The following is a 27,115-nucleotide window of genomic DNA, read 5'->3' as shown; positions in this document are numbered from 1 at the left end:
CTAAACGTTCTCGAAACAGTTTTAATTTTGAGTGTGCTCAAAATTTCCTGCCGACAACAAAAAAAAATATTAAAACTGTTAAGAATATGTTAGCAAATGTGAAGACCTTGAACGAACTCTTGACATGAAATCAACATTCGTTAGCAAATAAAGGACCATAGCAACTAAACTAAGTCAAATTTTCTTTCCAGACCTGATGGTGACCAGTCTGTGGTCATGTGATGGCCACCGTCTGTTAATTACCAATTAGAGCAGCTTGTTCAAAATCAGGCATTTGTAAGCAAGTACTCGATTTTAGCTTTGACCCAAATTCGCTTGCAAACCAATTAAACATCGAAGAACAACGAAAGAAGAAGGACAAATTTAGGACTCTTTTATCTTCTTTACAAAAGTCACTGTCCATGTTTAAAAACGCGTCTAAAAGGAATTTTGAAACTTCGCCTGTCAACTTGGCACTTCTTTTAGGGTTTGTTTTTCACTTGTTTTATTCTTTTACATTCAAATTGTTTTACAGCTTATGTTTGTGTGTGTTTTTTTTTTAAATGTTACACTTAAAAGTGCTTTGAAAATAAAGTTGAGTTTGAAAATGTCCACTACGAAAGACCAAATAATAATACAATATGGTTTATTTACCAGACATACTGATCATGTAAAAAGAAGTGGAATAACAAAATGAAATACATATATAATCACAGAAAGTGAACATAAATGAAGAGTACTGTATACATGATGTCATAGATAGATTTTGTATATCAGAGCATGGCAAATTAACAAAACAAAACAAAAATCATACAATTGAAAGGGAACAAATCTGCTTGGATATTGTTATAAATAGAAGTTGCATACATTCACCCTTTTCCACACTGCTTCTTTTTTTCCTCATATAGTGAAAAGAAACATTTTCGGGTTCATGAAACGGCTCCAATATCCGTCCTCAATCCTTAACATTTACACATCATAAAGAAAAACAGCTGCCAGGAATGTCCACATCTCCCAAATGAGCAAATTCCTTCTCCACTTTGGCCAGAATAAAAGTCAACCGACACGACTAATACATTTAGAAATGCTCACTTTTGACCAAATCTGTTGGCAGCGTCCGATAATTATCACTTCTAACACACGTTATAGTTCACTAACACTTGTTCTTTCTCTCAACCAACACAACCGTACACGATCGCTAACTCGCTAACATGGTTTTGAACACCAAAAATGAGCTCAACTTTTTTTCCCTCCAGTGACTCCAGCCTCGTCTCTTGCCTAATTCAGTTTTTATTCCCTGCATTAAAAGACGGCCACCAGCCAACCTCCACTGGAACGATGCAAATGAAAAGACATTAACGTGAGCTGCCTTTTTTTTTTTTCTTTTTTCCTTAGAGGAGAAACAGAGTGTCGACTGCTCGGGGGACGATTGGCTCGAGTGTGATATTTGGGTTTCAGGCGGCGCTCGGGAACACACAAAATAAAAATCAACCATATACTGCTTTTGCCTCTTTCACAACATCCACATTTTGAAATCTATGTACAATTCAACAATGGCTTTTTTTGCTTTCCTCACTTACTGCATGTCCAAATGAAGTTTGCACTAATTACAAATTGGGAGATTGAGCACTTTTTGCTGAAAATTACAAGGACAAGCAATACTAGCGCAAGATATTCCATATTTTTTTGGTTTTCTTGCTGAGAGTTGAGGAGGATTCGGTTCCGTTCCGACCTGGCGGGCGAACGGATCAAGTCGAGTCAACTTTTCATCTCCACATCGACATTTAATGCCAAATGTCCGTCGTTTGTAGTCAATATTACACTACGCACACACAGCCATTTGGAAGAGGTGACTCAGCAAGAAAGTAAATAAATATTCAACCTAATATACGTCTATTCGCAAAAAGTTCTGCTTTTGAGGGAAATTTCAGGATCAACCTAAAATGCGCTAAATTTACAAAAACATTTACCGGTGAACTTAATTTGACCAGTAAACCTTTTCAGTGTAAACCTGTTTAGTGTTTCCGTACATTTTTTTGCAAAATGAGTCGTTTCACTGGCCCAATAAACTTCCTGGTTCAATTCGAATGGAACTTTCCGAAGACCAAGTGGCCGCTGATCTGAAGTTAACAGTTTCAAAGTGTCGTCAGCAGAGGTGCACTTTCTTTTCAGTTCTTCCCGAAATGTCGCCCAAAAGCCGTTTACAGCGGTGCCTTAAGATACGCGTTGAATTCATTCCGTGATTACGCCCGTGACTCAAAACGCTCTCAAATCATCTTTCCCCATTGAGGTGAATGGAAATGCCTTTAATCCGTTCCAAAGAAAACACAAACGTTTTTGCTTTGTTGTGTTTTTAATAATGAAAAATAGTCTAGACTGGACTTTAAAAAAAAAAAAAAGTGTAAATTAAAGAGATTATTAAAAAATGGAACCATTTGTGCATCATGATTTAATGCTGCAATTAATTTCATTGTGCTGCTCCTCGTGTGCAACCGACAAGCTGTATAATCGTCATACATAAACAAATGAAGAATAGCACTTATTGAACTGCTACTGACTCAGTAAGATGCATTTATATAAATAAAATTTTGTATCATTATTCATAGATGATAAAGAATATATGCAAGTGAATATTGTTATATTATCTGTCTAAATACAGTATGTTGCTATACCGTTTGTGTTCAAATGTCAGTAGATGGGTCTAAAACGGTGGCTATGATGTCAATGGCAGTTTCCATTATATGCTATGTTAGCGTTAAGCTAGCGGGCTGCACTTAAGACAACATTGCTTGTATATTATATACACTGTCACGAAATAGCATTCATCTCTCAAGTTTGTGCTCAACAGGAAAAAATAAATAAAAAATCAGCCCGGATTACAGCTCATAACTCAAGGGGTCACTCATATCTCAAGGCACCTCTGTATCCCTACATTTTTGCGAGTAGCATATGCATGCCTTCTAAAGTTTAATTGTTGGCGTTTCGTATTTAACACGTTGCTGGCAGACGTCTGTTACGTCCATCAATAAGGCACAATTGCTACTCGGGTCTAAGAACAACATCGACGCATGCCTGCATAATGCATATACACGCACACACACAAATGGCGGGACGCCCCACGGTGAAGATATTTCGTAAAGCGAGTGTCACTTGAATATTATACACGCCTTGAACAATTATGTATAGAAAAAGGGAGGGAAGGACGTTTCCGTTGCTATAGTAACAGTACCGAATGCAGCAGTTAACAGAATACAAGGTGGATGTTTAACTTGCCTTTACGGAGCCGTTAGAACACAAAACCGCTCGTCCAGCCTCGACGATTTTGCATAGAGCAATGTCACGTTTGCACAACCAAAAAAAAAAAAAAAAGGGGAACTGTAATGAACGACAATTTACACATGTAGAGAAGCAAAACACGTCTTTGCCGGCCACTTGCTTGGAGTATATCGGCCGCTCACGTTTAAAAGTTCCTACAAGATTTGGAAGAAAAGTCATCCCGTTGGAGTTCTTGTCTGTTTGTCATGCACACGTTTTTTTTTTTCCCCTCCCGGTGAGGCTTGCCGAGCCAAACGCTAGAGAGACGGGAAGATGCCGACGTTCCGTTCGATCCCTCAAAGGGGGACGCGTCACTTGCATGAAAGGGCAAGGAGAGAAACGGGAGTCACCGGCGAGCAGTCGGGCTCGCGGGATCAGGAGAGTTCCTGAGCGGGCGGGACTCGGAGGAACGCGGTTTAGTGGTTCTTGTCCTTGGCGACGGAGGCCTCGGCGTCCGTCTCGGGGGACGCCAACGGCGGAATGAAGGAAGGAGCAGGAAGGTGGTCTTCGGGGGAGCGGCCAGGCGCCGCCGGGGCGTCGATGCTCGGCTTGGCGTCGTCGGGCGTGTGCTCGTTTGGGATGAGCGGCGCCGTCGTTCTCTGGAAGCAAAGACAACAAATAATCAGTGATGCATTAAACTCATTTGCTCCCCCCAAAAAAAACGTATAAATACGTTCTATTTTTAAAATTACCATGCTCCCAAAGACGGATTTACACGTTTTGTTTTGTTTTTTTACATTTTTTATGCTGGAGCATACAGGTTTTGATGCAGCCTTTGAACTGAAGAGAATGATAATGGCAATGGTAGTTATTACAAAAACGGCCAGCAACTGGCAGCAGAGTATAAGAGATCAAGCAGGGCCATGCTGCAACAGAGCTGTTTTCCCCCACAGTTTTAAACAGATTTGTAAATAATGATGAAACCTAGCGATAATCTAATGCTAATTGCTGCAAAACGGAAACAGATAGAAATAAACTTTTTTTTTTCCTGATGAAAGAAGAGACTCAAATCTTTCTTTTGGTAAGTTCCATGTTTTTATAGCAATAGAACGCAATATTCTGTGGGCTTTGCAAATTGAAATCGAATCAAACTGAACACTTGTGAATCAAAATCAAATCGATTAAGAAATTAGAATCGATATTAATAATACTGTTATTTAATTTAAAAAAAAATACATAATGTTAACTCACTCTTTATTTATCCCTAAAATGGGTGCCTGACTGCAAACTCAATTTTTTGTTATACCCTTAATATATTTTGAACAATTTTTCAAGTTATTTTTCAACAAGTATGAAATTTGAGTTATGAGTAGGAAATGGGTCAAATTGCAACTAATTGCACTGAATTACTTTTTGCACAAAAATGCTGCTTAAAATCTCGAGGGCTGCTTCAAACAATGGTTTCATTCAAATTAAGTTGTTCAGTGACAGATGTGAATGACAAAGTGCACAAAATGGATTAGCAGGTCACGTCAATACTGTCAGAGGACGTTTTTTTTTTTCCTTCTCTCTCTAAACCTCAAATTTTCCTGTTATTGCTTTAGATTCTATTTTATGTTACATTCTCTATTCAGGCGCTTTACTGGGGTGGATGTGTGAGTGGGGGAGGGTAAACGTGTGCGAGTGCGCATTATGCTCACAGTGGTCACAGTCGCTGGTGCTGGCTTGCTGCTGTTGGAAAAGGATAAAGAGGAGGAGGAAGAGGAGGATGGCGCAGCAGACGACGCAGAAACGGGCGAATCGTCGCGCATCAGGCCCCTCCTGTCCAAGACGCTACGGAGCAACACAGCCATCAGTCAGTAGATGGAAGCCAGACGAGCGTCGAACCGAGCGGCCGACTCGGTCAGAATTGCATGTTCATGTCGGACAGAAATATGCATACAATAACGTGACTCGACTGATGACATTTTGAAGCTATGAGGCCGTCATTTGCTTTGACCTGCAAGTGCAAACTTGAGATATGAGTACTGTACGGCAGCAGTAAACTCAATTTGACTCACGTCACAATAGCAGCAGTTAAATAAAAATACTGAAAAGCTGCTACTGTCAAACTAAACATCAAATTAATTACACATTATGTATTTTAAACAACCATGCCTTAGCCTTTGAGTTTGCTCGCTATGCAAACAAATAATGCAAAATGCTAACGGTTAGCATCGAGAGTTGTGGTTTTAGAAGCAATGGATATTTGAACACAAACATAGCAAAATATGTATACAGTGCTATTTTAATAAATAAAATAAATAAAAAATGAACTGAGATAAAGGTGTACTTTGATTAAAAAAATATTGACATAAGAGTAAAGTTGTACAAATAAAGTAATATTTAAATGTTATTGCGATAACATGACAGTTTTTCTTGTAAGAAAAAAAAAATATATTCCCCCCAAAACAGATTATGCTTTATTACATTAACTTTTTTTTTTTCTTCCTCAAAATAATGGGTACTTTTCTTGTATAAATAACACTCATAATATTACAAGTTTATTCTGAAAAGATAAAAATTCTTTAATATATTACTAAGTTAACTTTAGCCTCAGTCAATTTTAAATATTTTCAGGAGAAAGAAAAAAAATCAACAACCTAGAAGGGTCCAATTGTCTCGATTCAACGTTTGCCGATTACAATGACCTGAATAACTAACAATCCTCCCTGATATAAAGAAAAAGCACAACTACGAGCAAGAAAATGAGAATGTTGTGGTAGCAAGCAAAAAAATTCTTTGGACAACTATGCTAGGCTAACATTATTTCAGTTTTTATCTGAGGCTTTTTTTTTTTAATATGGAGGCATGTGGACCCATAAAAATAAAATTTCCGATTCAAGATTAGTCAGCTGCTCATGAGTCACTCGTCTGAGTCTACGGAATAAGTGTGACATATCACCGCCATTGCCAGAGGAATGAACAATAACAAAGACATTTAATCGTGCAAAATCTGAACATGACGCATGTGCGGCAGCGTGAATCGTCTTGGGTCTCACCTCGGGTACGTGGGCCCGCACAGAACCTCGCAGCAGTTTTTAAAGATGTTCTTATGACTGTAGGGGTTCTGCACCCGGTTCTTCCCCGACCAGGATCCTTTAATCTGTGAGGACACATAACACATCAAATAAATACATATTTCATACCTGAAGTTTCGTAACGCCTAATGAGTCACATGATATGGTGCATTGCGATATGACGAGTGACCTGAGTTACGAATTTTTACGTGACACGAGCCGTCATTTATTTTGGAATGAAAAAGACATGCTACAATTGCTAACAATTGCTAACAATTAGCATGGATAGTCGAAGGATGAACACAAACAATTGGAGCAGCATATCATATTACTCACAGGCATAAATTATTGATTCTCTGTGAAACCCACAAAAAGTGACAGAAAAAGTTTTTTGTTGTTTTTTTGTTAGATTTCCGCCTACTACGGGTGGGTCTGGAACGTATCCTCCGCTATAAACGGGAGTTTATTATAAGCCAAAAAAAAAAATCTATCAATCAAGCAAAACCATTGATTGAAGAATTGTGACACCTCACGAAAACGGAGAGCGGCGCTCGGCGGCCCGTTTCCAAACATTTTCCCCGGGCTTATACCTTATTCAAAAGCAGGGTTCTATTTTTAGATGTTGTTCCCAGAGGCTCGGCTTTGACCTACTAAAAAGGATCTCGTCAAGGATTTAATGACTTCCTGCTTTAATGCTACGTTTGCAAAAAAAAAAAAAAAACATGCATGTGGAAGCCCATTCAATAATTCATTGAGAATTTTCAAACAGTGTCATCTAGCAACTTATCTTTTTTGAGTGTTACTAAAACCATTTTTTTACCATTATAGTGCAGTATACACTTACTGAAAGTCACATTAGCTACATTTACACAAACTATTGACATATAAACAGTCTTAATTTGTGCTTCATTTTTCTTTCTCATATGCATTTTGTACATAGTAGTGACCTGAAAACCTTCAGGCTTCTGCTAAAGAGCAATTAAAAAAATAAAATAAAAAAAAAAGACAGGAAAAGCCCACAAGAACATCTGAACTTTATTTGGAGTTAATCATAGGCATTTTAAATGCAATTAATACAAGTTTGAATGAGATTGGTTGATTCTGAATGTAAGATGGTTTGCACATTCCTCTCTCAATAAGTGAGAAAAAAAAAATAGTTGTAAATAAAGGTCACAAAGTTTTGAAATCATTTATCTTGTCTCATTTTTTCATGTCATCAAAATCTGGCATTTAAACAGGGGTGTGTAGATTTTTTACACTGGGTTGTTTTTCTATTCACTTTTTTTATTTTTTCTAACTTTGAATTAAATCTAACTAATGTGAAATAAATCATTTCGAAAACATAATGCTACCCCAAAAATACAAATACTACACATTTACTTTATTGGAAAAACACCATCTCAAGGATCAATAGTGTTGACCCATAAAAAGAAAAAAGAAAAAAAACATTTTTGCATATTTAACTGCAGTCTATCAATAATGTATAACAACAGATAAGACACACTTAGCTGTATTGATCGTTTGTCCCACCCCTACTCCATCAATCAATACATCTCCCCATTTTCTCCACATAAGCGTCTTCTAAATGTCCTAAACCAGACGGTTCTACTTCAACGAGAGGAGACGACGCTTTCCCTGCTGATGGGTTTTTTGTTTTTGTTTTTTTAAATAATCGCCAGGTCGTGTCCGGCCGCTTGTTTCGGGCTTTTTTGTTTTTTAGCTTTCAAAGTGCTTGGCGGCCAATTTGTCACATGACTCAGCTGCTCCACTGGCAATCTCATCTCGCTCGCTCGTGAAGACGCTCACGGTCTCGGTGTGAATGAAGTGCTCAGGGCGGGGCAAATCAAACTTAAAGGGCCTTGCAAAAATAGATATTCAAGTGCACATTATTGCTTCATTAAGATGGCGGAAGATAGAAGTAAACTGGCTAAATGTTTATTCTTTGAGCTCTTATTTCTATTTTTCGATTATTGATTGATGATTAACAAGCCACACTTGGCCGACCCCCTCGTCCTTGTGAAAGAGGCTGTGCCGTCGTCATGGTAACAAGCTCAGTGGCCGTGTTTATGCCTCGTCAGTGTTTATCCTTCCAGGCATGAAGCCACACACGCACCGGATTGAGTCTTTAAATCTCACCAGTTAGCTCCCAATTTGATGTTACAATAATTTAAGATTAGAGTTTGTAAAGCCTGCTAACAATGAACCCAAAAAACTACACTGTAAAAAAAACTAACAAACAAACAAACAGTAGGTTCATTAGTATATTTTGTTTATGCCAAAAGAAACATGTATTTTACAAAGTCATATTATATATTATATATTACAAATGAGAATATTATATATATAATATTATATCCAGTAAAACTATGTGAATATAAATGTTAAACTAAATTTATTATGGTCATTTTAAATGTATATACTGTAAACATATACAGTATGCATGTTGGTCACCATTCAAATGCACAACAAAAAGCATGTCAATCAGATTCCAATGAGGTCAACGTAAATGAAATTGCAAACTGTCTCTATTTTGACCTTAAGTTTAGATACCATTACTGACACTCTAAATTTTAATGTGATCCAAAAAAAATGTCCTGTGCTTAAAGAATCTCATCTCCCGATTGTGTCCTCTAGTAGAAAATGTCATGTAGACTTTTTACAATTTTGAAGGGTTCAAACTCAAAAGCAAATCTTCATTTTTTTTTTCTGCTTCCAGTTTAAACTGCTAATATTTTCCATTTTCTAATTTAAGTTATTATGAATAAAGCAATTATTGGGTTAATCTGAAAAATATATATATAGTGAAAAAGTCTTTCAAAGACTCAAGCATGACTATAAAATATGCAACCACATGATCCATCATCAGGCAGACTGCAAAAATGAACCTCGAAGCGCCGAGCGTGTAAACGCATTCTTTGTGTGGAATGTAAATAAAAAGGTGCACATTGTCACACTGTGAACGTGCGGTCAAAGGTGGTTTGACTGGATCACACTGGTGACAAGCAATAAGAGTTGAGCGGTGTATTGCATTTCGGAGACTTACATCCTCATTGGTGGTCTGGTTGAGCGAGATCAGGTAAGTGTGGAAGCCGGTCAGGCCAACCACTGACCACAGCGTGAAAAAACACACCAGCACCTCCAGCACGGTGAGATTTGAGTTAAGGAAATAGTAACAGATGATTTGTGCCTGACACTCAAACAGCGCGCGCAGTCAGGGACAACAAAATGGCCGAGTGGTTGCGTAATATGATTAACGGCAGCAATGGTCAACAAAAAGCACATCTAGGTGAGGTCATAACCGAGATAATTCCTTTCTGAGGCTCCAATGGTCAAATAGCCATAAATTCAGACGTGGCATTAAATGAAAAGACTATTTTATTGGATACGTTGAATGAGTTGACATGGCTGTTGTGTTGCTTTTCTGGTGTGCCCGCATTGGCCATCCGGGGACAGAATGAAGTCAGACAGACGGATATAGAGAAAATGACTGTGACTCACATTCTCACGACTGCACTGTTTGCGTTAAACTCGTTGCTTAAAAAGCTAACGTAGCGCAACATAGATGATGTTTACTGTTAGCATTAAGCTAGCAGACTGGAACACAAATGTATGTGTTTTAGAAACACAAGGTGTATTTTTCTTTGTTAATGTTTAGTTTTGACAGTAAACTTTAATTCAGAGTGGCAATGAAGAGCTACTTTTTGCTATATTGTTCACTTTTTGCCAAAATGCTGCTTCCTGTGAAGAGCGTTGAGTTTAAGTCACATACTAGGATATCAAATCTGTTTAAGTCAGTCATCTGAAGGCATCACCGTATACTGGTTGCATTTGAGTATTTTGTAGCCACAACTTGATATTTTGTGCACATATTACATCTACAGTGCAGCCACAATTTAAAACAAAAAAATGTCCCCATGTTCCTGCATGGCCTCTGCAGTATTTCTACTGCAGTAATTTTTAAAAGGATATGTTCCGGGTGTTTCCTTCAAAGCACTCAAAAAGCCATCATCCACTGAACCTGTAAACAGAGCAACACACAGAAGTGAAACTTTTTCTGCACTTGACTGCTGATTTTGTTAAGTCGACTGAAACTACAGCAAAAAGGAGAAAAACAAAAGTTGTCCTCGTGCATCATCTACGTGGGGTTAAAAAAAAAAGAAGCATATAGCTTGAGTGAAAAATCTGTCACATGCACATCATGCTATGCCTCAAGGCCCGGCCGGCCTCAGGAGATCTTATTTAGGTCATAGCGCGCGTGTTTATCAGTAAAGCTCGCCCTTCTCGTCTTGTCACATTCCTTCTTACTTGAATACGCCTCCTCCTCCCTCACAGCAGGATACTCACGCATGACCACGTGGACGATGTCAAAGGTGAAGATGTAAATGGTGAGCAGCGAGAGCGAGAGCGTGAACAAGTAGAAGTAGCGGTAGTTCCTCTTGCCCACGCAGTTGCCCACCCACGGGCAGTGGTGATCAAAACGGTCTGAGGGGGACACAGATCAAAACGACGGTGAAGATGCGGAATGCGTATCAGACAGTTTTTGGCCAATCAAAGGACGTGGTAGTTAAAAATACTTTCAAATCAGCCGCTCCTTCAAAGATGGCCTTGTGAGCTGCTGACTGGAAACTGTCCGTCTATATTTAGTGTTCATTTCCTTTTTCCTTTTCTCCTCTTCTGTGATTATTAAGAGACCCACATGGACAAGAGAAGAAAATACACTGTATGTTTTTATAAACTAAAATATTATGGGGTACTATATTTTTTCTCTTTAAAATTAGGGCTGATCAATTCATCAAATATATATATATATATATATATATATATATATATATATATATATATATATATATATATATATATATATATGTATATATATATTTTTTTATATATATAAATATATTTCTTTATTTTTAAGATATTAGAATTTTTTTATACTGTATACAAATTATATAAAGCTGAAGCGATAAAGCCACAAATTGAATTTGGATTAGTTTATAATCTGATTTATGATTTATTGATTGATGTTGACTCTGCAATTGTTTGGTAGAATTTTGTGAAGTTGTCATCTTGAATGAAAACATCATCCAAGTTGGGCTCTGAACTCAAAACTCTCTTACAGAAAGTCTACACTTCAATCAATCTTGATGTTTTCTTTTTCAGTCCAAATCATAAACTCTTCATTGGCCCAACATTCGTGTCGGGGTGGGCTCTCAAAACAATTGATGGCAAACGAGAGGCAAATGTTGCGCCCGAGGTATGAGACGAGATTAGTGTAGCGAGCAGCAGGTACCGGGCGCTGCAGTTAGTCGGAGATAAGCTTCATTTGCAGACGCTCGGGTTTCAGAGGGTGTCGACATCCATGATGGTTTTATAGCACAGGATGAGTTCGCCTTTCATTCCTCTGCCAAGAAGGCTTTTATTGCAGCAAAGCTACAAGGCGGACTAAAATGAAAGGAAGGCTCCATGGAAGGCAAAGCAAAAATTATTTGACTAGCAACAATCGTTGTTATTAATGATGACATTTTGACTCATCGAGAGGCTAATTTGCGTTTGAAATGTTGAAGTGTAATTATGAAGGTAGTTTTGATTTTAAGTGGAAAATGGAGACTCGAGCTGAGATAATAATTGTCAAGATCTACGTCTTTAGAAACACACATGCAAATTCTGAAATGCAATAACATTAGCATATCTTGCTTATCCCCATGTTTTAAATATCTGCAGCATCAGACATTCAGGTCTAAATGTATATTCATACTTATATGAATTGGCAGTTCAAAATTAACGTATTTAATGATGTCATTTTAATGGCTGCTTACAATTGTGTTTAGAATTTGTATTTCCTTATAACACTACATAACATCGAAATACAACATGAAGCAATTTACTGAAACAAGATATGCCTTTTCTAAATATTTGAAAATAAAATAGATGAGAGAGAGAGAGAGAGAAGCCTAACAGGAGTATAAATGGGAAGTTACTAAGATGACCATAAATGAGTAACATCATGACTTGTTTTGAGATTTTCACTGGTTAACACTTTAAATGAGAGTTGAGAAAGTTAAAAATGGATCGCTTGCACACTTAATAACAGTTTTATGATAGAGACAGCCCTGACCTGAAGCGTAGTAATCATATTTTTATTATTTCCTAAAGGGTCAATAACTATTTATTAAAAAGGTATGCATCATTTTAATTTGCAATAAACTGCTTAGACTTCCACTCTTGAAGGCTCAAGAATAATATTGCCGTTAAGTTGAGTTGTGCAGTTTGAAAAGAGATGAGCAAATGTTTCCTCAAGAGAACATTTTGGTGGTCAAGTACTGTAAATAGACACTTTGTATACAGATTTGCAAAGATAAGTGAATTGAATTAGTGGTAAGAATGTAGAAGATGACAATTTTTTTTTTTTTATCTGTCTCTTATCCATTTATACAAACAACACCCGTTGAATATACTCAATAAAATGGAGACGAAATGAAAATCGACTTTGATACAAAAGCCTCCTTTGTCCACTGTGCTTCTGTTTGTTTAAAAAAAGGCACTCATGATTCAAGCAATAAACCGAATCACAATTTCGTAGTTTTTGTGTGCCGGATAAGGTCGCTTTGTGTTTTCGTCAATCTTTTTATAAAGCTCTCAATTGAAGTCACCGCCGTGAAAGCAAAAAAGGACGCCGGAGATCACCGCTGGCTATTTTTCGCCACACTTTGATCAAAAGCAACGAGTCCTAACATCAATCTCAGTAAAAATAAACCACTTCAATGACGCGGATCAGCTGACGCTTACCGACGCAGTTGTCGCAGATGCTGCAGTGGGACGCTCGCGGCGGCCGGAAGATCTTGCACGTGTAGCAGTACTTGAGCTTGACGATCTGATTGTTGATCTCAACGTTGCGGATTCGAGGAGGCGGTCGCTGCCCGCTGGGGACGTTGCCGTTGGCGGCCTCTGCACAAAAAAAAAAAAAATGGCATCATTTGAGCATGACAACTACAGTGGTGCCTCGGTGTCAGAAATTCATTTGTCGGGATGTAACGATAACGGCAATAGCGTCGTCGTGTCATGATATTAAAAGCAGCACATCTGTTAAAAAAAGTCAGGTTGATTTCAGTCGGTGCAGTTCTAGCACCTTCTGGTAGATAGTTTTCTACTGCAGTTTAATTTTCACAAAGCATGTTTTGGCCCTTTTGTGTTTAAAATCCACATTAACTATCATGTCTGGGTCACGCCAGGGTTAAGTTTGGGTTCATGACCGTGAGGTCAAGTGTCTGTTATGTACTGATGTAACAAGTGTCTCTTTTGAATTGATGCGACAGCATCTAGTTTCAACCGGTTTTAGGCTATGTGATGTTATGTGATGTCAGGATCTTAGTCACAGCCAATCAGATCGATTCGCTGTCTGTAGTAGCGGTCTGAGAAGTGTGTGTGTTTGTCGGATTATTACCACTGTCTCCCTGTGCAACTCTCTTTGTTTCTCATCTAGTCAAGTTTGTTCCACGCCCTCTCAATGTGAATAAATAGTTCAAATCTTATTTGTGTCTGCGCTTTGGAGCCAACCTTCAGCACATGACAATAACTAATAAGTCAATTGTAATCTTAATTAGGTACTTAGGTAATCAGCAGTAAAGTAACGACAGGAAACTTTAAGATTTAGTAACCAGTAACTTAGTTACTTTTTCAGGGTAATTGAGGCAAAAAACAAAACAAAAAATGTGCTCGTACATCATTTTGGAAAACGCATGTGAGCCAAGCATTGCGGCATTGTTCATAATCATCTGCATCCTCCACGAACGGAGCAGTTTTACTCGAGCAATTATCCATCTTGAGCATGTTACAGGAGTGTCGTAGAACGCAGCATCACGGAGGACAAAGCAGCAGAGAATACATGAAGTGATTGAGTCACAGGAAGTGTGCCACTCCCTCCAGGCATCGCATATTCAGAAAGGATGCTACTCCCGGACTCCGTGTTAGCCTTCCCCCTGGGCTCCATGCGCTATCACACTGACAAAGCAGCACGCCTGCACATTCACCAGCAGCTATGCATTCCTCAATTGCATCATCTTCACAAATTTTGAGAATTTTCCCATTTAGGGGAATTCTATAAGTATTGTGGGTGTTACTGTGTATCAAATAAGGTTAGATAAAAATCAGGAACATTTCATGCCACTCTGATCACTTCATAACGTTCTGCTCCATTTCTAAAAAGGGCTAAAAATACAGGAGCTCATCATGAGAATAATTAACGGTGATTTTTATTTTCTGTCATGGGGTGAGCTGAATGAGTCAGTGTGCTGATGAGAGAGTGGGGCGTCGCTTTCCAGCTGTCCCGCCTCAGAGGAGCGAGTGGCTCAGCCTCGCCTTTTAACAGCCATCCCATATCACGAGTCTGCAACCCGCGACTGCTTTTGTGAGGCGAGATGGCTGCTGAAGGACGTTGTGAATCTTTAACGCAGACGAAGACCGAGCACCCTCACGTGCGCCGGTGCAGGAATCCAATAAGGACCCTTGCAGAAATCCTGCTTTGTGGTTTACGTCCCTGGTCGTAAAGAGCAGTCGAGGGTGTGAGGAATAAAATTGCTCAGAGAGATGGGGATTAGGGTTTATTTGTCGAGCATGTCATTACTATATTACAAATACAATTTTGGTTTAGGATGGTAAATATGCCCAGACAGTATCATGATAATGAAAATATTGTTTATGTTTTTTTGTTTGTTTTTTTAAATTTCATTGACAAAATATAATAACTCAAGCACACCCTTTTAAAAGCAATTAACTTTTAATTTTCAGCCATATTGAATATTGGCATTGTAGAAAACAAAAAGAAATACCTGGGATAAATTAAAAAAAAAAAAAAAAAAAAAAAAAACAGACTCTGGCTCTGTTCAGAGCACTTCAATATTAACAGATACAACCACATACCTGTAGCAGATGTGGCAGTGTACAAACAAATGACCTCAGAATGTCTACTTACAGCTGCATACAAGGCTGGAATAACTGTTTAGGAAATATACATTTATTTAGGCTATTTGTATTGCGGCAAAGACTTGGCCTTCACTTGGACAGCATCTTATTCTTTTTTTAATGTAATTTTTTAGGCAAATTATTTTGATTTAGACGTTGACTTTAATGGGGAAATTCGACTTAAGTTGAAATTCGGCTTACATCGCAAGCGAAGGAACGTAACTCGAGGACTCCCTGTACTGTATTTTAAAACTCACCGATCTCCATCTCAATAAACGTGGCCTCCTCTGGAAGAGCGCGAGGAAGGACCCCCGGGTCACTGAAGCTGGTCCTCAGCAGCATGGCCATGACGAAGAGGAAAAGCACAGCGGCGAAGACTGGGATGGCGGCGGACAGGTGGACGGCCAGGTACGGGCACCTACAGTTGAAAAGAGCAGGAGTGGCGCATTAGACCTTTTCCTGCCGTCCAGAAATATGGATCGTAAAAAGGCAGGACAGCACAAGACCATGCATTTCGTCAACTGCTGTTCTGGACATGAGGTCGTAAACTTGTGACAGCAAAAAGTCAGAGCCGGGTATAAATAAGATCACGCCACGCTGCAATCTGCAGGACTGGGGACACATTAGCATAAATCACCCGCCAGTTGAACCTCGATCAATCTACACAAACTGTTCCAGGATGCTGGCCACTTTTTTTTGTGAGTATTTTAACATTCTTAATCAACTGATATTGAAGTGTAAAATGAAGTAGACCACTGTTAATGTATAACTACAAGTTCACTAACATCCCTAGTGTCACAAAAAAAGCTAAAGAAAAAGCAGAACATGCACAACGTTCACCATTGTAAAGAATTTTAAATCAGTACTTTTACTTTCATCAGTCTGCCCACAAGAATCCGTCCTGAAATACAGAGTGCGAGTACTTTATTCCCAATTTTCTAACACCAGCAGCTACAGTGCAAAAAAACTGTGACAACCTCCCAAGTAGATAAAAATCATTTTTCCATAACGTTACATGAATATTGCATTTGTGCCGCATCCTGTACAAGTTGCATTGTGGATGTTCATCAAGGAGCGAAGTGTTGGCTTATGGGCGTGCTAGTGACGACCTGGGGAGAAGAATATGAGAGGATTTTAACGATCGCAGAAATGAATATCTGGCTAGACTAGCGAGTATTAAAAAATGTCATAAAATAGATATGCGGCACAAGAAGATGCTGCACTATCAACAGCATCAATTTGGGACTTTAAAAGACTGGAAAGGTAAAATGCAAAAAATCTGTACTTGTTTAAAGTTTTCAGCATTTAACTACTTTGTTTTGTTTGTTGGTTTTACTGTGAAGTATCACATTCTAAATAAATACTTCATTCATTCATTCGTTTGCAATCACAACTATGGAAAATGTAAAAACCTCACCGTATTTGTGTGGTCCAACAGTCCTGGCCGTCAAATTTGAAAATGTTCTATTCATTAAGGCCATTTCTCATTTTCTTAAATACAACACCTCATGATACAGTTAAAAACCTCTTCATGACAAATAATAAAATCATCGTCACGTCCCCTGTACCATCATTACTCATTATTGACTCACTGTTATCAAGACATTAAACACGTTGCATTTGTGCCGTGCAATATCCCTGTTGCATATATCACATATGGTTGTGTAAATGTTTGGAACCAAAAGGTTTATTGCACTGCATCATAATTAAAAATCTTTCTAATAATGCATTTATGATTCCGCATAATTCATGTAAACACTGAAAGCTGCAGTAGAGCCACGTAAACATATTGTTGGTTGATTTTCTTTGTTAAGACAATTTTGGATAAAAATGTATTGAGCTGATCAACTGAATGCTGTCACCTGCTTGTTGAACACTGGCAGGACAGTAAAACAAAAACACAGTGAGCACATTGAGGCCACTGAGTTGGCAAGCTCACATCCAGACACTCATATGCAGACTTGCCAGTGTCACCCATCCAGGCCCCGCCTCTTTAAGGCCCATATTGAACATACAGACAATACAGTACATACAGTGTTACTTTCTATACATTTAAATGGTGTGTTTTGGTGTGAGCGGGATCATGTAAAAAAATGTGAACATCGAGTCTACACGCCCGTGTTCCGATGCCAGATTTCTGAGATTTAAAAAGATGCGTGTTCAAACTTGACTTTTTTTAAACAACTGTATATTGCAGATTTTCTTCTACTGCGGTTGGGTCTGGAATGTGTTCCCTGCAATAAACAAAGGTTCACTGAAAGGCCATTAAAATAAGCTGATAGTCAGAAAACCGCAACCGAAAATCAAAATCCACTAGTTCGTGCTGATTAACAAGTTATGTCAGAATACTTTTAACACAGTAAACACACCTGCACAACTGGTCTGATCCGTCTCCATTTCCCCACGATAGGAAACAAGCCGCAGAGTTCAAACATATTGCAAGTCATTTCCTCTGGACCGAGCATCTAAATGCCACATGGGCCATTTGTCAGAAGCGGCCAATTGATGAAGTGTCATGCCCGGAGTTGACTGGTGGCCATTGGAGTCACACGCGATCATCCATTCCCATCATCCATGCGCTTCCTGACCGGCCGCGAATGCTTCCTGGGCAGTCGAGGAGCAAGCTGATGATGCTACAGTGACACTGTGAGGTCATCACTCATTTAGTGAGCAGGGGGGGGAACAAACCTGAACTTAATCACCCGCTCAATACCTGAGGGGGGATGATTTCATCTGCAAGGCTTATTGATCCGATCACCGGTGAATCTTCTTCCACGCTCGTCTTGCGGATGTATTTCACCAATTTATTAAAGTGCGTGTTCAGGGCTTAGTTTTCGTCTTTAGTGACAAATCAATACCGAAAATTACTTGCAATGAGTCATTTTAACATACAAGCTTGAACACGCGTCACATCACAAATATGTTTCACCGGTTGTTGTTTTTTTACATTAGATTAATTTGCAAGTTAAAAGAAATCGCCAACAGTAACCACTGAACCAATTTGACACGCTTCCGACAACGGTGTAATCAAAAACAAGTATGGAAAATGAGGCTTCAAAATGGCAAATCAAGTCATTGTCTCCGCTCTCAAATCTCGTGTCCAACATGGATGCTACTTTGTCACGCATCCTTATGCCTACACATGACCTGGCTGAAATAGAACAACGAGGCGTTTTAAAGCGTCCACGTCTGCCCACTCAACTGTACGTTGCCGGATAACCGCTAATACAAACCAAGGCTTGTTTTCCCATAATGGCACGGATATTGATTTGGGCATGCGCAAGTTAAAAAAAACAAAAACAAAACTCCCCCCCCCTGTTTTGACCTAAATTATACCAATTGTTCCAAAGTTAAAGAAGTAAAGATTGTTTCTTAGTTAATGCAGACAATCCTAATAATGTTTGCTTACTTAATTTTTGATGATTTGATGATTTAAAAAAAAAAAAAAAAAAAAAAAAAAAACAGCTTTTAAAAAATAAAATGGCATGACCTTGGTGGCATTATGGGAAAATGCTATGTTTTTAGCATTTAGCCAACAAGTACATTCAAACATATTTGCCAGCTCCTTAGAATGAGTTGGCAAATATGAACAAACAAGTTTGTAAACTGATTCAAACGTATTTAAATACATTCAAATGAGTTTGCAATTATGTTTGATCGAGTACGTTCGAACGAGTTTGCCAGTCAAACATGTTTTCTCCACATCGGCAGTTCCACGCTTCCGTAACAAACTACTTTGGCTACTTATTAGTTGATGCTTGGATTACACATCAACACCCACACACAAACAGAACTTCTAATGCTAATTTGGACCTATTCTCCATTTACAGTGTGTCTACCTACCATATATTTTTTCAAGCAATGTTTTGAACTTTGTATATGGTCCGTATGACATAATAGCGTCTTATTAAGATAATGGATGCCCCTTTACTGAAAATCCTGCAATCAACTGTTTATATTGCAGCCATTAAAGCCATAATGGACACATCATGCTCCTTCCTTCCTTCCACGTGTTTGTCTGATTGTGGTTAGGGTGTGTCCACCAAGGACTTTGGTCATACAGTTCTCTTTGCAAACAAAACATAAAACCCCACAAAATAAGATAGAAAATGAGGTAGGATATCAGTAATTAAAACCACTCAGTGAACCAAGGTTGAAAACACATTGTCACACCGCAGTGGCTCATAAACCTTTATTACTTTCATCATTGCAAGCTGTGGCCGCTTTGCCAGAGTCATGCATGCAACGTGATACATAATGCAACTGGCTGTGCCGGCACATGCACTGCGGGGCCGAGAGTCTGACACAACGGCATCATATAAACATCTGGACACTCTGACTGCCTGCTTCTTTTCTAGGGCAGAGGCTGGAATTGAAAAAAAAAAAAAATAGCTCTACTGTCCCTTCGCAAACGCACCTTGGTAAATATGTGATGAGAGCGGAGCTTTTTGTACTCGCAGCAGCTAAAACCTCACACAACCTTTGCTGTTTCATTGAAATATACCAATTTTGAAGCGACAATTAGGTGTCTGTTAGCTTGAGCTTTTTGAACAATCATTCAGCTGAACAAAAAAACGTGCAGCAAAGACTCTTTAACTTCAGCTAAGAGCGCTAAACTTAGCTCCTTCCCAATATACAGTACAATGATCTCAACAACAGTCAAAATATATCACTTTAGGATACTTCCTTGACACCAATTACTACCTTCCTACAGTAAATAATTGAGGGCATGATCCACAGGAAGAAAAAAAAAAGAATTCATGAATATGGACCGTGATACAGTAAGAATGGACATTCAACTAATTTCCTTGATTGATAACAATAGCTATTTTCTTTCTTTTTCTGTAGCTGAACTGCTAATATCTAACGTCATAGTTGTTCTTTAGTAATATGGGTGCATTTCATTGACAATTGTAACTATTTCTGGGACCGAAGATATATTTTTCAGGGAGATGGATTTCTACTAAGCAAGTCATACTCAGTACTAAAGCTTTTCACATTTTTCTTCCTGCATCACAGGGTTCCTTCTGCCAAGATCAAGATACAAGGGAAACCCAAACAAGAGAAGAGATCGCTAAACATGAAGACGAGATATACATAAAAAAAAAAAAAAAAAGGCTCAAATCTACTTGCAAGCTTGGTGGTACTTTGTATCAATGGGTAATCATAAGTCTGAGCGAACAAAGACCACGTGCGGGGTTCCACAAGGGTCCATTCTCGGACCACTTTTATTTAATATCTACATGTTGCCCCTAGCTCAGATTATGAAGCACCACATCTGAAATCATATCATACCTACGTATGCTGATGACACGGAACTTTACAATTCAGTGTCACCACATACTGTAACCTTTACATTCATTCAGTGTATTCATCAAATCAATGAGTGAATGGTCCAGAACTTTCGCCAGTCAATCCAGATGAGACAGATGTAATTGTATGAAAGGTCGCTCACCTTTGACTCCATGTCAATCAAGTCAGAATTATTGATTCAGACCTGAATTTTAGCCACTTAAAAGCTATTACTAAATCCCTATTAACACCTGAAAAACATTGAATGAAGGGTTCTATGTCTCAGCACGACAAAGAAAAACGTGTTTGTGCTTTTATTTTCAGTAGGCTAGACTACTGTGATGTTGTCCTTACAGGTCTTTTAAAAAAAAAAAAAAAATCTGACAGCTGCAGCTGTTTCCGAAGAGCTGCCGCCAGTCAATATTCCTAAACACTCGTCAACTGGGGTGGGGTGTAGATAGATATTCCCGGTCACAAAACATGCTTCACTCCAAAAAATAAAACCATAATAATAATAATAATAATAATTAGGCTTCCGTTTGTTTGTTTTCAAAGTATCCGTGCGGCCTGGTACCAAGTGGCCTTTGGAACGGTGGTTGGGGATCAGTGCTTTAGGCTAGTGCACTTCATGATACATCAAATGCTTCAAGACATACACTAATTAATTGACATTCAATTCTCCAAAATAATCCCTTCACAACTGTGAAGAATCAAATAATCAATACTGTGCCCAACCCTTGTGTAGAACTGCTCTGCCTCAAAGCCAATCCTTGCCTTTGAAAAGGTTTGTTCGTAAAAGACAGGATCCAAATAAAGCAGCTTCTGAATTGGTACGTTCATGGCTCTTTGGAACTAGTCAAAGACGGGTGAAATATCTGATGCTGTGAACTTCATACTGGCAGTTCATCCATCTCGCAACTATCTTCGCACGAAGACGTCCTCCAAAACTCTTTGAAAAGCTAATCCAGAGTACATGAAAGTGGGTAGTCTGAAGCTAGAGAGGATACAATCTGTTCTCCCGGTTTAAATCCATCTCGCTGGTTATGTAACATTTAAATACCATATAAGAGCGATAAAACATGCGAGGCGGGGTCATTGGAATTTTTCGAGGATTAAAAATAGGATTAGAGCGGTTGCATCATAAGAATAATGATCAGTTAATATGAACCACATTGAAAAAAAGAAATAGTAAGTGTTCTTTGCAGTATGGAAAGCTGGGATCAATTAAAAAAATAAAATAAATCATATACAAAGTGATTAAAAAAAAAAAATACAAATAAAACCTCCAAAGGAAATCAGCGACCAAGCTTGTTGGAGATGTGTGTCGGATAAATGGAGCATGGAGTCTGAAGGGAGCATTAATCAAGTTAGTGCGAAATTAGCCAAGCCTGGCCGCCGCTTTCCTATTGGCCGGCCAGGAGACAGGGTGGGGTCGGATGCTGAGAGAAGCTCCGGTGTCTGTTACAAGATCCGCAGCCTCCCTGCGGGCTCGGCTCGGAATGCCTCATCCTCCTCCTCTTCATTTTTCCTCATGCAACACACCCTGAGTGGACAGCCGGACACACCAAGAGCTTCCGCTCAGTGACATTTATGCACACGCACGTAAGGTGACCGCAGAAAAAGAATGTGCGCCCTGACATATGCTCAGTCATCAAACATATGACGCATGCTCCTGTTGCTTGATCCGTCTGCCAAAAGCTGTATGTGGTCATCAACATGCATGCATGCTTATCCAAATTTATTTTTCATAACCTTCGTTGGTGCATGTGTTTGTTTGGTATATTACAATATGAGAAGTAATATGGTTTCATCATTTGGTTAGTGACCTAACAGCGTAATGGTTCAATCAAATACGGTACGCATTTGTGTGAGACTACCGTTTTCAAAATTTAGACAAGAAATGTTCGCTCTGACGTTTCCGTTAAGAGGTCAAATTGTAAATAAAAATAGATGCTACAATGGGGTCATTTAAATGGCAAAACTGATGGATCCGATTTGCAAGTAAGTATGAAATTTGTGACTATGCGAGTTTCTTGAAACGTGACATCAGTAATCGGCCAAAGAAAAAGGATCGCCATAATGCCAGAGGATATAAAACTAAAGCATTTAAAGCCCACAAGAGCTGCAAAGAAATCAATTCATCCCAGAAAGCAAACAAACAACCTGGACGCACCTTCCCGTTTTGTTTATCCGTTGCAAATAGCTCAATTGAGTTTGTGTACCCAGCCACAATTTAACACTAACTAAAGCGAGGTTCCCTTACAAGCACAGCTGCTGACAAAAGCGAGACGACGGCTCGCCTGCAGTTGGATCAAAGCCACGCAGGAGGACACTGTCTGCTCTGTTCTACTGTCCTTGGCCCAGTGGGGCTCTTGGCTCGATTTTGCACACAATATGTCGATTTTTGCATTGCAAGACATCTCTGAACTCGATGACACTTGTGTTGCCCAATAAATCCACCTTGAATGATAACATACAGTACTGTAAAATCTAAATACAGTGGTGCCTTCAAAAACAACTGATCAGATCGAGATATCAACCAACATTCGGCTGTTTTGTTTTTTTTTGTTTTGCTTTGACTTGTGAGCACAAACTAGAGATATGAGTTTTGCAAATAGTGAACAATTTTACAAAAATGTTTAATACCACTCCCTTTTTTTTATTTTATTTTATTGTCTATCTAGACATAACATGAGGAAAGTGACACAGTCCGCTATATTAATGCCTTTGGTGCACTATAGCTAAATGCTAATGCTAACACATAACAGCAACTGCATAAAAAGACCCTTCAATGCAACTAATATTTGAAGACAAACAGTGGAGCAACAAATTCAAACATTTAAATGAAGAGTAATCAGTCATCCATCCATTTTCTTAATTAACCGCTTGCTCCTCACAAGTGTCGCGGGGGTGCTGGAGCCTATCCCAGTCGGATTCAGGCAGTAGGCGGGCTACACCCTGACCTGGCTGCCAGCCAATCGCAGGGCAAAAACAACCATCCACACACACAAGCTCACCTAGGGACAATTTGGGGCGCCCAATTAACCTGCCAAGCATGTCTTTGGAATGTGGGAGGAGACCGGAGTACCCGAAGAAGACCCACACGGGCACGGGGAGAACATGCAAACTCTACCCAGCAAGGCCGGAGCCTGGACTCGATCTTGCGTCCTCAGTACTTGGAGGCGGACGTGCTCACCACTCAACCACCGTGCCGCCCAGTAATCAGTCATATTTACTTTATATCCTGTGCAAGGAGTTGAATGGAAGTGAGATGACTATACTGTATACTGTAGCCGACAGACATCCATGTACAGTACAGTATATCCATAAAGAAATGAACCGATAAAGTATCTCACACACAAAAAAAATGAGAAATCCGTTAAAGGTTAAACTCAATAGACGACTCGAGCCTCCTTTTAAAAGTGATCAAGAGTCTCTGCGGTCCTGATGCCCTCTGGCAGGCTGTTGCAGATGTGCGGACCATCACGGCTGAATGCAGCCTCCATATAAGTTTTTGTTGTGGCTCTGGGAACAGTGATAAGGCCTGTGCCAGATGACTTCAGGGACCATGAGGAATGATATGACAAAAAGCATATCAGATAGATGTGATGTGGCCCAAAACTGTTACGATATTTAAAAACGAGTAAAAATAACCTGGGTTTACAGACTGTTTGTTTCATCGAAGGATTCAAAAGAAGAATTGGCCTTTCTGTTCACAAACTTGGACGTTTAGTTTACATAATGTGTCTCATTCTTTTTCGGGGAGGTGGGTGAAATCTAAGAATCCAGCTGATAACCACACATCTTTTTAAAGACAACAATGCATTCTGCTATGTTTGAAGAATATTATCATTCAACTTTCTTTGGATGAAGAAGAAATATTCAAATAAAAGTCAAGACTTTCCATCTCACAGGAAGGCGATTAAATATTTAACACTTCAAAGAGAGCGCTCAGCCTGAAAACCTTCAGTAAAGCAACTGAATTTGGTCCACATGCACAACAAATCCATTTGTCGTTTGGTGACAAAAAGGAGGAACCCCAAGAAATGAACAAAGAAGCATCTTAACTGATTTGTAAAATAAGAGAAATCCAGCCTAAATCGCTTTTGACCCAACAAAGATAAAGATTTGTAATCACTTGGTTTAACATGTCAAATAACTGCTTCAACCATTTTCGAAGTAGACTGGGGAGCAAACGTCACTCTAACCACACCCCAGACCATATGAAAATCACTCACAATAATCTTTTAGAGCTATATTGGAAGCATATTGAACAGGTTTAACCCTTAAAATTGTCACCCTGAACAGTTTGCTGAGCTGATTGTTGAAGGTTGGGTGGGGGATTCAATCTTACAACACCCCAGAGATATGCATCCATGGCTAATTTTGATCACAAGGGAGGGAAACGCTAAAATTAGGCCCAATTGCCGTTACTGTATACCTTACCCTGCTTCCCTGCTTTAGGACTACCGGCATTCTATATGCACATCTGCACTTTATTGATATATTATGCCAGTATTTGTTGCTCATAACGATATCTTGTTGTTGTTTCTAACCATGTTATTTTGCACAATGAAATATGAATAAATATTGAATATTCTCAGACAAGCTCATGGAATCTGTGCAAAAGTAATGGGCTATTTTGGGTGTAAATAAGAAAACGTTTGCTTATCTAAGTGAAACCCAATTGCTTGTGTATGTCCAAATTGAATTGCTTTGGTGTTTTAGAGATTTGTCAGAGAAATTCCAGAAAGTCACTAAAGTGATTAATTAACCACTTAGGTGACTTGATTGAATTTGGGGGCAAGTAAAATGTGTTTCTTGGAACATTTGCCTCATCTTTGAATCATCACTGGCTCGAACATTTTGGATGTTGGGAGAATGTTCAGATTTAAGGGTGGCTTGAATGGCATGAGACTTACTCGAAGCCGAAGAAGAGGGCGCATGTCCCGATGATGAGGAAGAGGGTCAGGTAGAAGACTCCCTTCTGCCGGGCCATCATCACTCGTCCATCGCAGCAGAAAGTGTTCTTGCCCGGCAGCTTCTCCCATTTCCGCACCTTCCTGCTTATCATCACCGCCGACATGGCGCGTCTTGACGATCACACTTCAGCTTATATTTAAGAAAAAAAAATAATAAATCTAATCAAATGCTGATGTTACTCACTGAGCAACGTGACACATTTCTGCATGTTCTCGGGTAAAAAATAAATAAAAAATAACAAATAAAAAAAGAGAGAGCGACAAGAGAGCTGCAGTCACATTGTCATCAGCAGTGTTGATTTCCACTTTGCGGTCTTTTTCTGCGGCAGCTCATTCCCACGACGACGCGAAGAACAACCTCGGCTCCTTCACGCCCTCGCTGGAAGAAGATTAGACATTCATCCACGGGCACTCGCTGCAGATGTTCCCTTCGCCTCTCCACAAATAATAAATCCACCCGTGGAGGAGCGAACCTTGACCCGGCTGACTAGTCCACGCTTGACCAGGCAAGCAGCTTCCCATTGAGGGGAAAAAAACAATATTATTAATTAATTAATTAAATAAATAAAGAGCCCAATCATCAGTAAACGATCACTATCCTCCTCGTAAAAATGTAAGATTAAATACTTCAAATGTGCCGATGTGGAAGCGGAAAATAGCTGCTTTGGTGAGCTGCTTCTCCACCCGCAGGATGTCAGATTCGCTGTTTGAGTCAATGGCAGCAGGAAACACGCCTAGATTGAAGTGGCTCCCCTTAAAGGGGCAGCACAGGTATATACAGTAGTGAATACACATTGCACAGCAACATGAAACAAAGGGCACATGCTAGGCCACATTATTAGGTACACATGCATTAGCTAATCTAATGTGGTATGCCTTTATTGCTGTGTTTCCTAAAACAATGATTGAGCCAAGGCACATATTTAGAAACACTCCCACCAAAACAAAGAAAAATGCTACAAAAGGTTCATGGGTCATTCACAAAATGCAAACATGCAATTATTGCACTTTGCATTGCACTTAAAGTAAATTGTTGTTGTTGTGTTGATCGGTTTTCCTTATTTTGTTTTATCACAGACAACGCATATTTTAAACTAGTAATTATGCACAAAATTTGTGCCTCTCAGCATACATGGCCATTGGCCACCCAGCTGTTATTAAACCTTTTTTTTTTTTAGCCATCGAGAGCAGAGGTTTTCTAACTTTTTACAGCAAGTACTACCTCAAAAAATACTAAGCTTTCCAACTATTGCTACATCAAAATACAGTAGTGCAGCCCAAGTGCTCATCAAAAATGATGCAGAAGTTTTAGTTTTAGGCGGTGTCAAAGTAGGTATACTGTAGGCCTATATATAGCCTAGTGACAAAATATGTGATGAATATTTTTCAGTTTTTTTTCTAAAGTAGTGTACGTTTTTTCTTTCTTTTTAAATATATATATATTTTTTTTTAAAATAATAATAATTAGGTGAAACAGGATCATTTCCCGCCGCACGTGGTTGGTGATCACTTATTACTGAGTATGCTCTCTTTTATGCCGCAAATTCCAGGCTTGCTACATGCAGTTGGATTTAAAAGGATGCGTGTTTA

General features: G+C 39.1%; 1 protein-coding gene across 2 annotated transcripts; it reads right to left on the bottom strand.

Moving 5' to 3' along the window:
• Positions 1–608: 608 nt before the first annotated feature.
• zdhhc9 (zDHHC palmitoyltransferase 9) lies at positions 609–26,280 on the bottom strand. 2 transcript variants are annotated; one of them, XM_077531464.1, is made up of 10 exons: positions 25,805–26,280; positions 25,466–25,655; positions 15,509–15,669; positions 13,080–13,238; positions 10,638–10,775; positions 10,265–10,311; positions 9,337–9,441; positions 6,276–6,379; positions 4,935–5,067; positions 609–3,893 (listed from the first exon to the last, which is right to left on the bottom strand). In XM_077531464.1, the coding sequence occupies exons 2-10, from the start codon at positions 25,627–25,629 to the stop codon at positions 3,711–3,713; spliced, it is 1,194 nt and encodes a 397-aa protein (XP_077387590.1). In that variant the 5' UTR covers positions 25,630–25,655; positions 25,805–26,280; the 3' UTR covers positions 609–3,710. The 2 variants fall into 2 exon arrangements, with proteins under 2 accessions (XP_077387590.1, XP_077387591.1); XM_077531465.1 differs by having other exon boundaries at positions 25,466–26,039; positions 26,153–26,256.
• Positions 26,281–27,115: the final 835 nt, after the last annotated feature.

This window comes from Festucalex cinctus, chromosome 9 (genome assembly GCF_051991245.1).
Source record: "Festucalex cinctus isolate MCC-2025b chromosome 9, RoL_Fcin_1.0, whole genome shotgun sequence".
Classification (NCBI taxonomy): Eukaryota; Metazoa; Chordata; class Actinopteri; order Syngnathiformes; family Syngnathidae; genus Festucalex; species Festucalex cinctus.
Note: the sequence above shows the minus strand (reverse complement) of the source record. Positions and strands in the feature narration are given on the sequence as shown.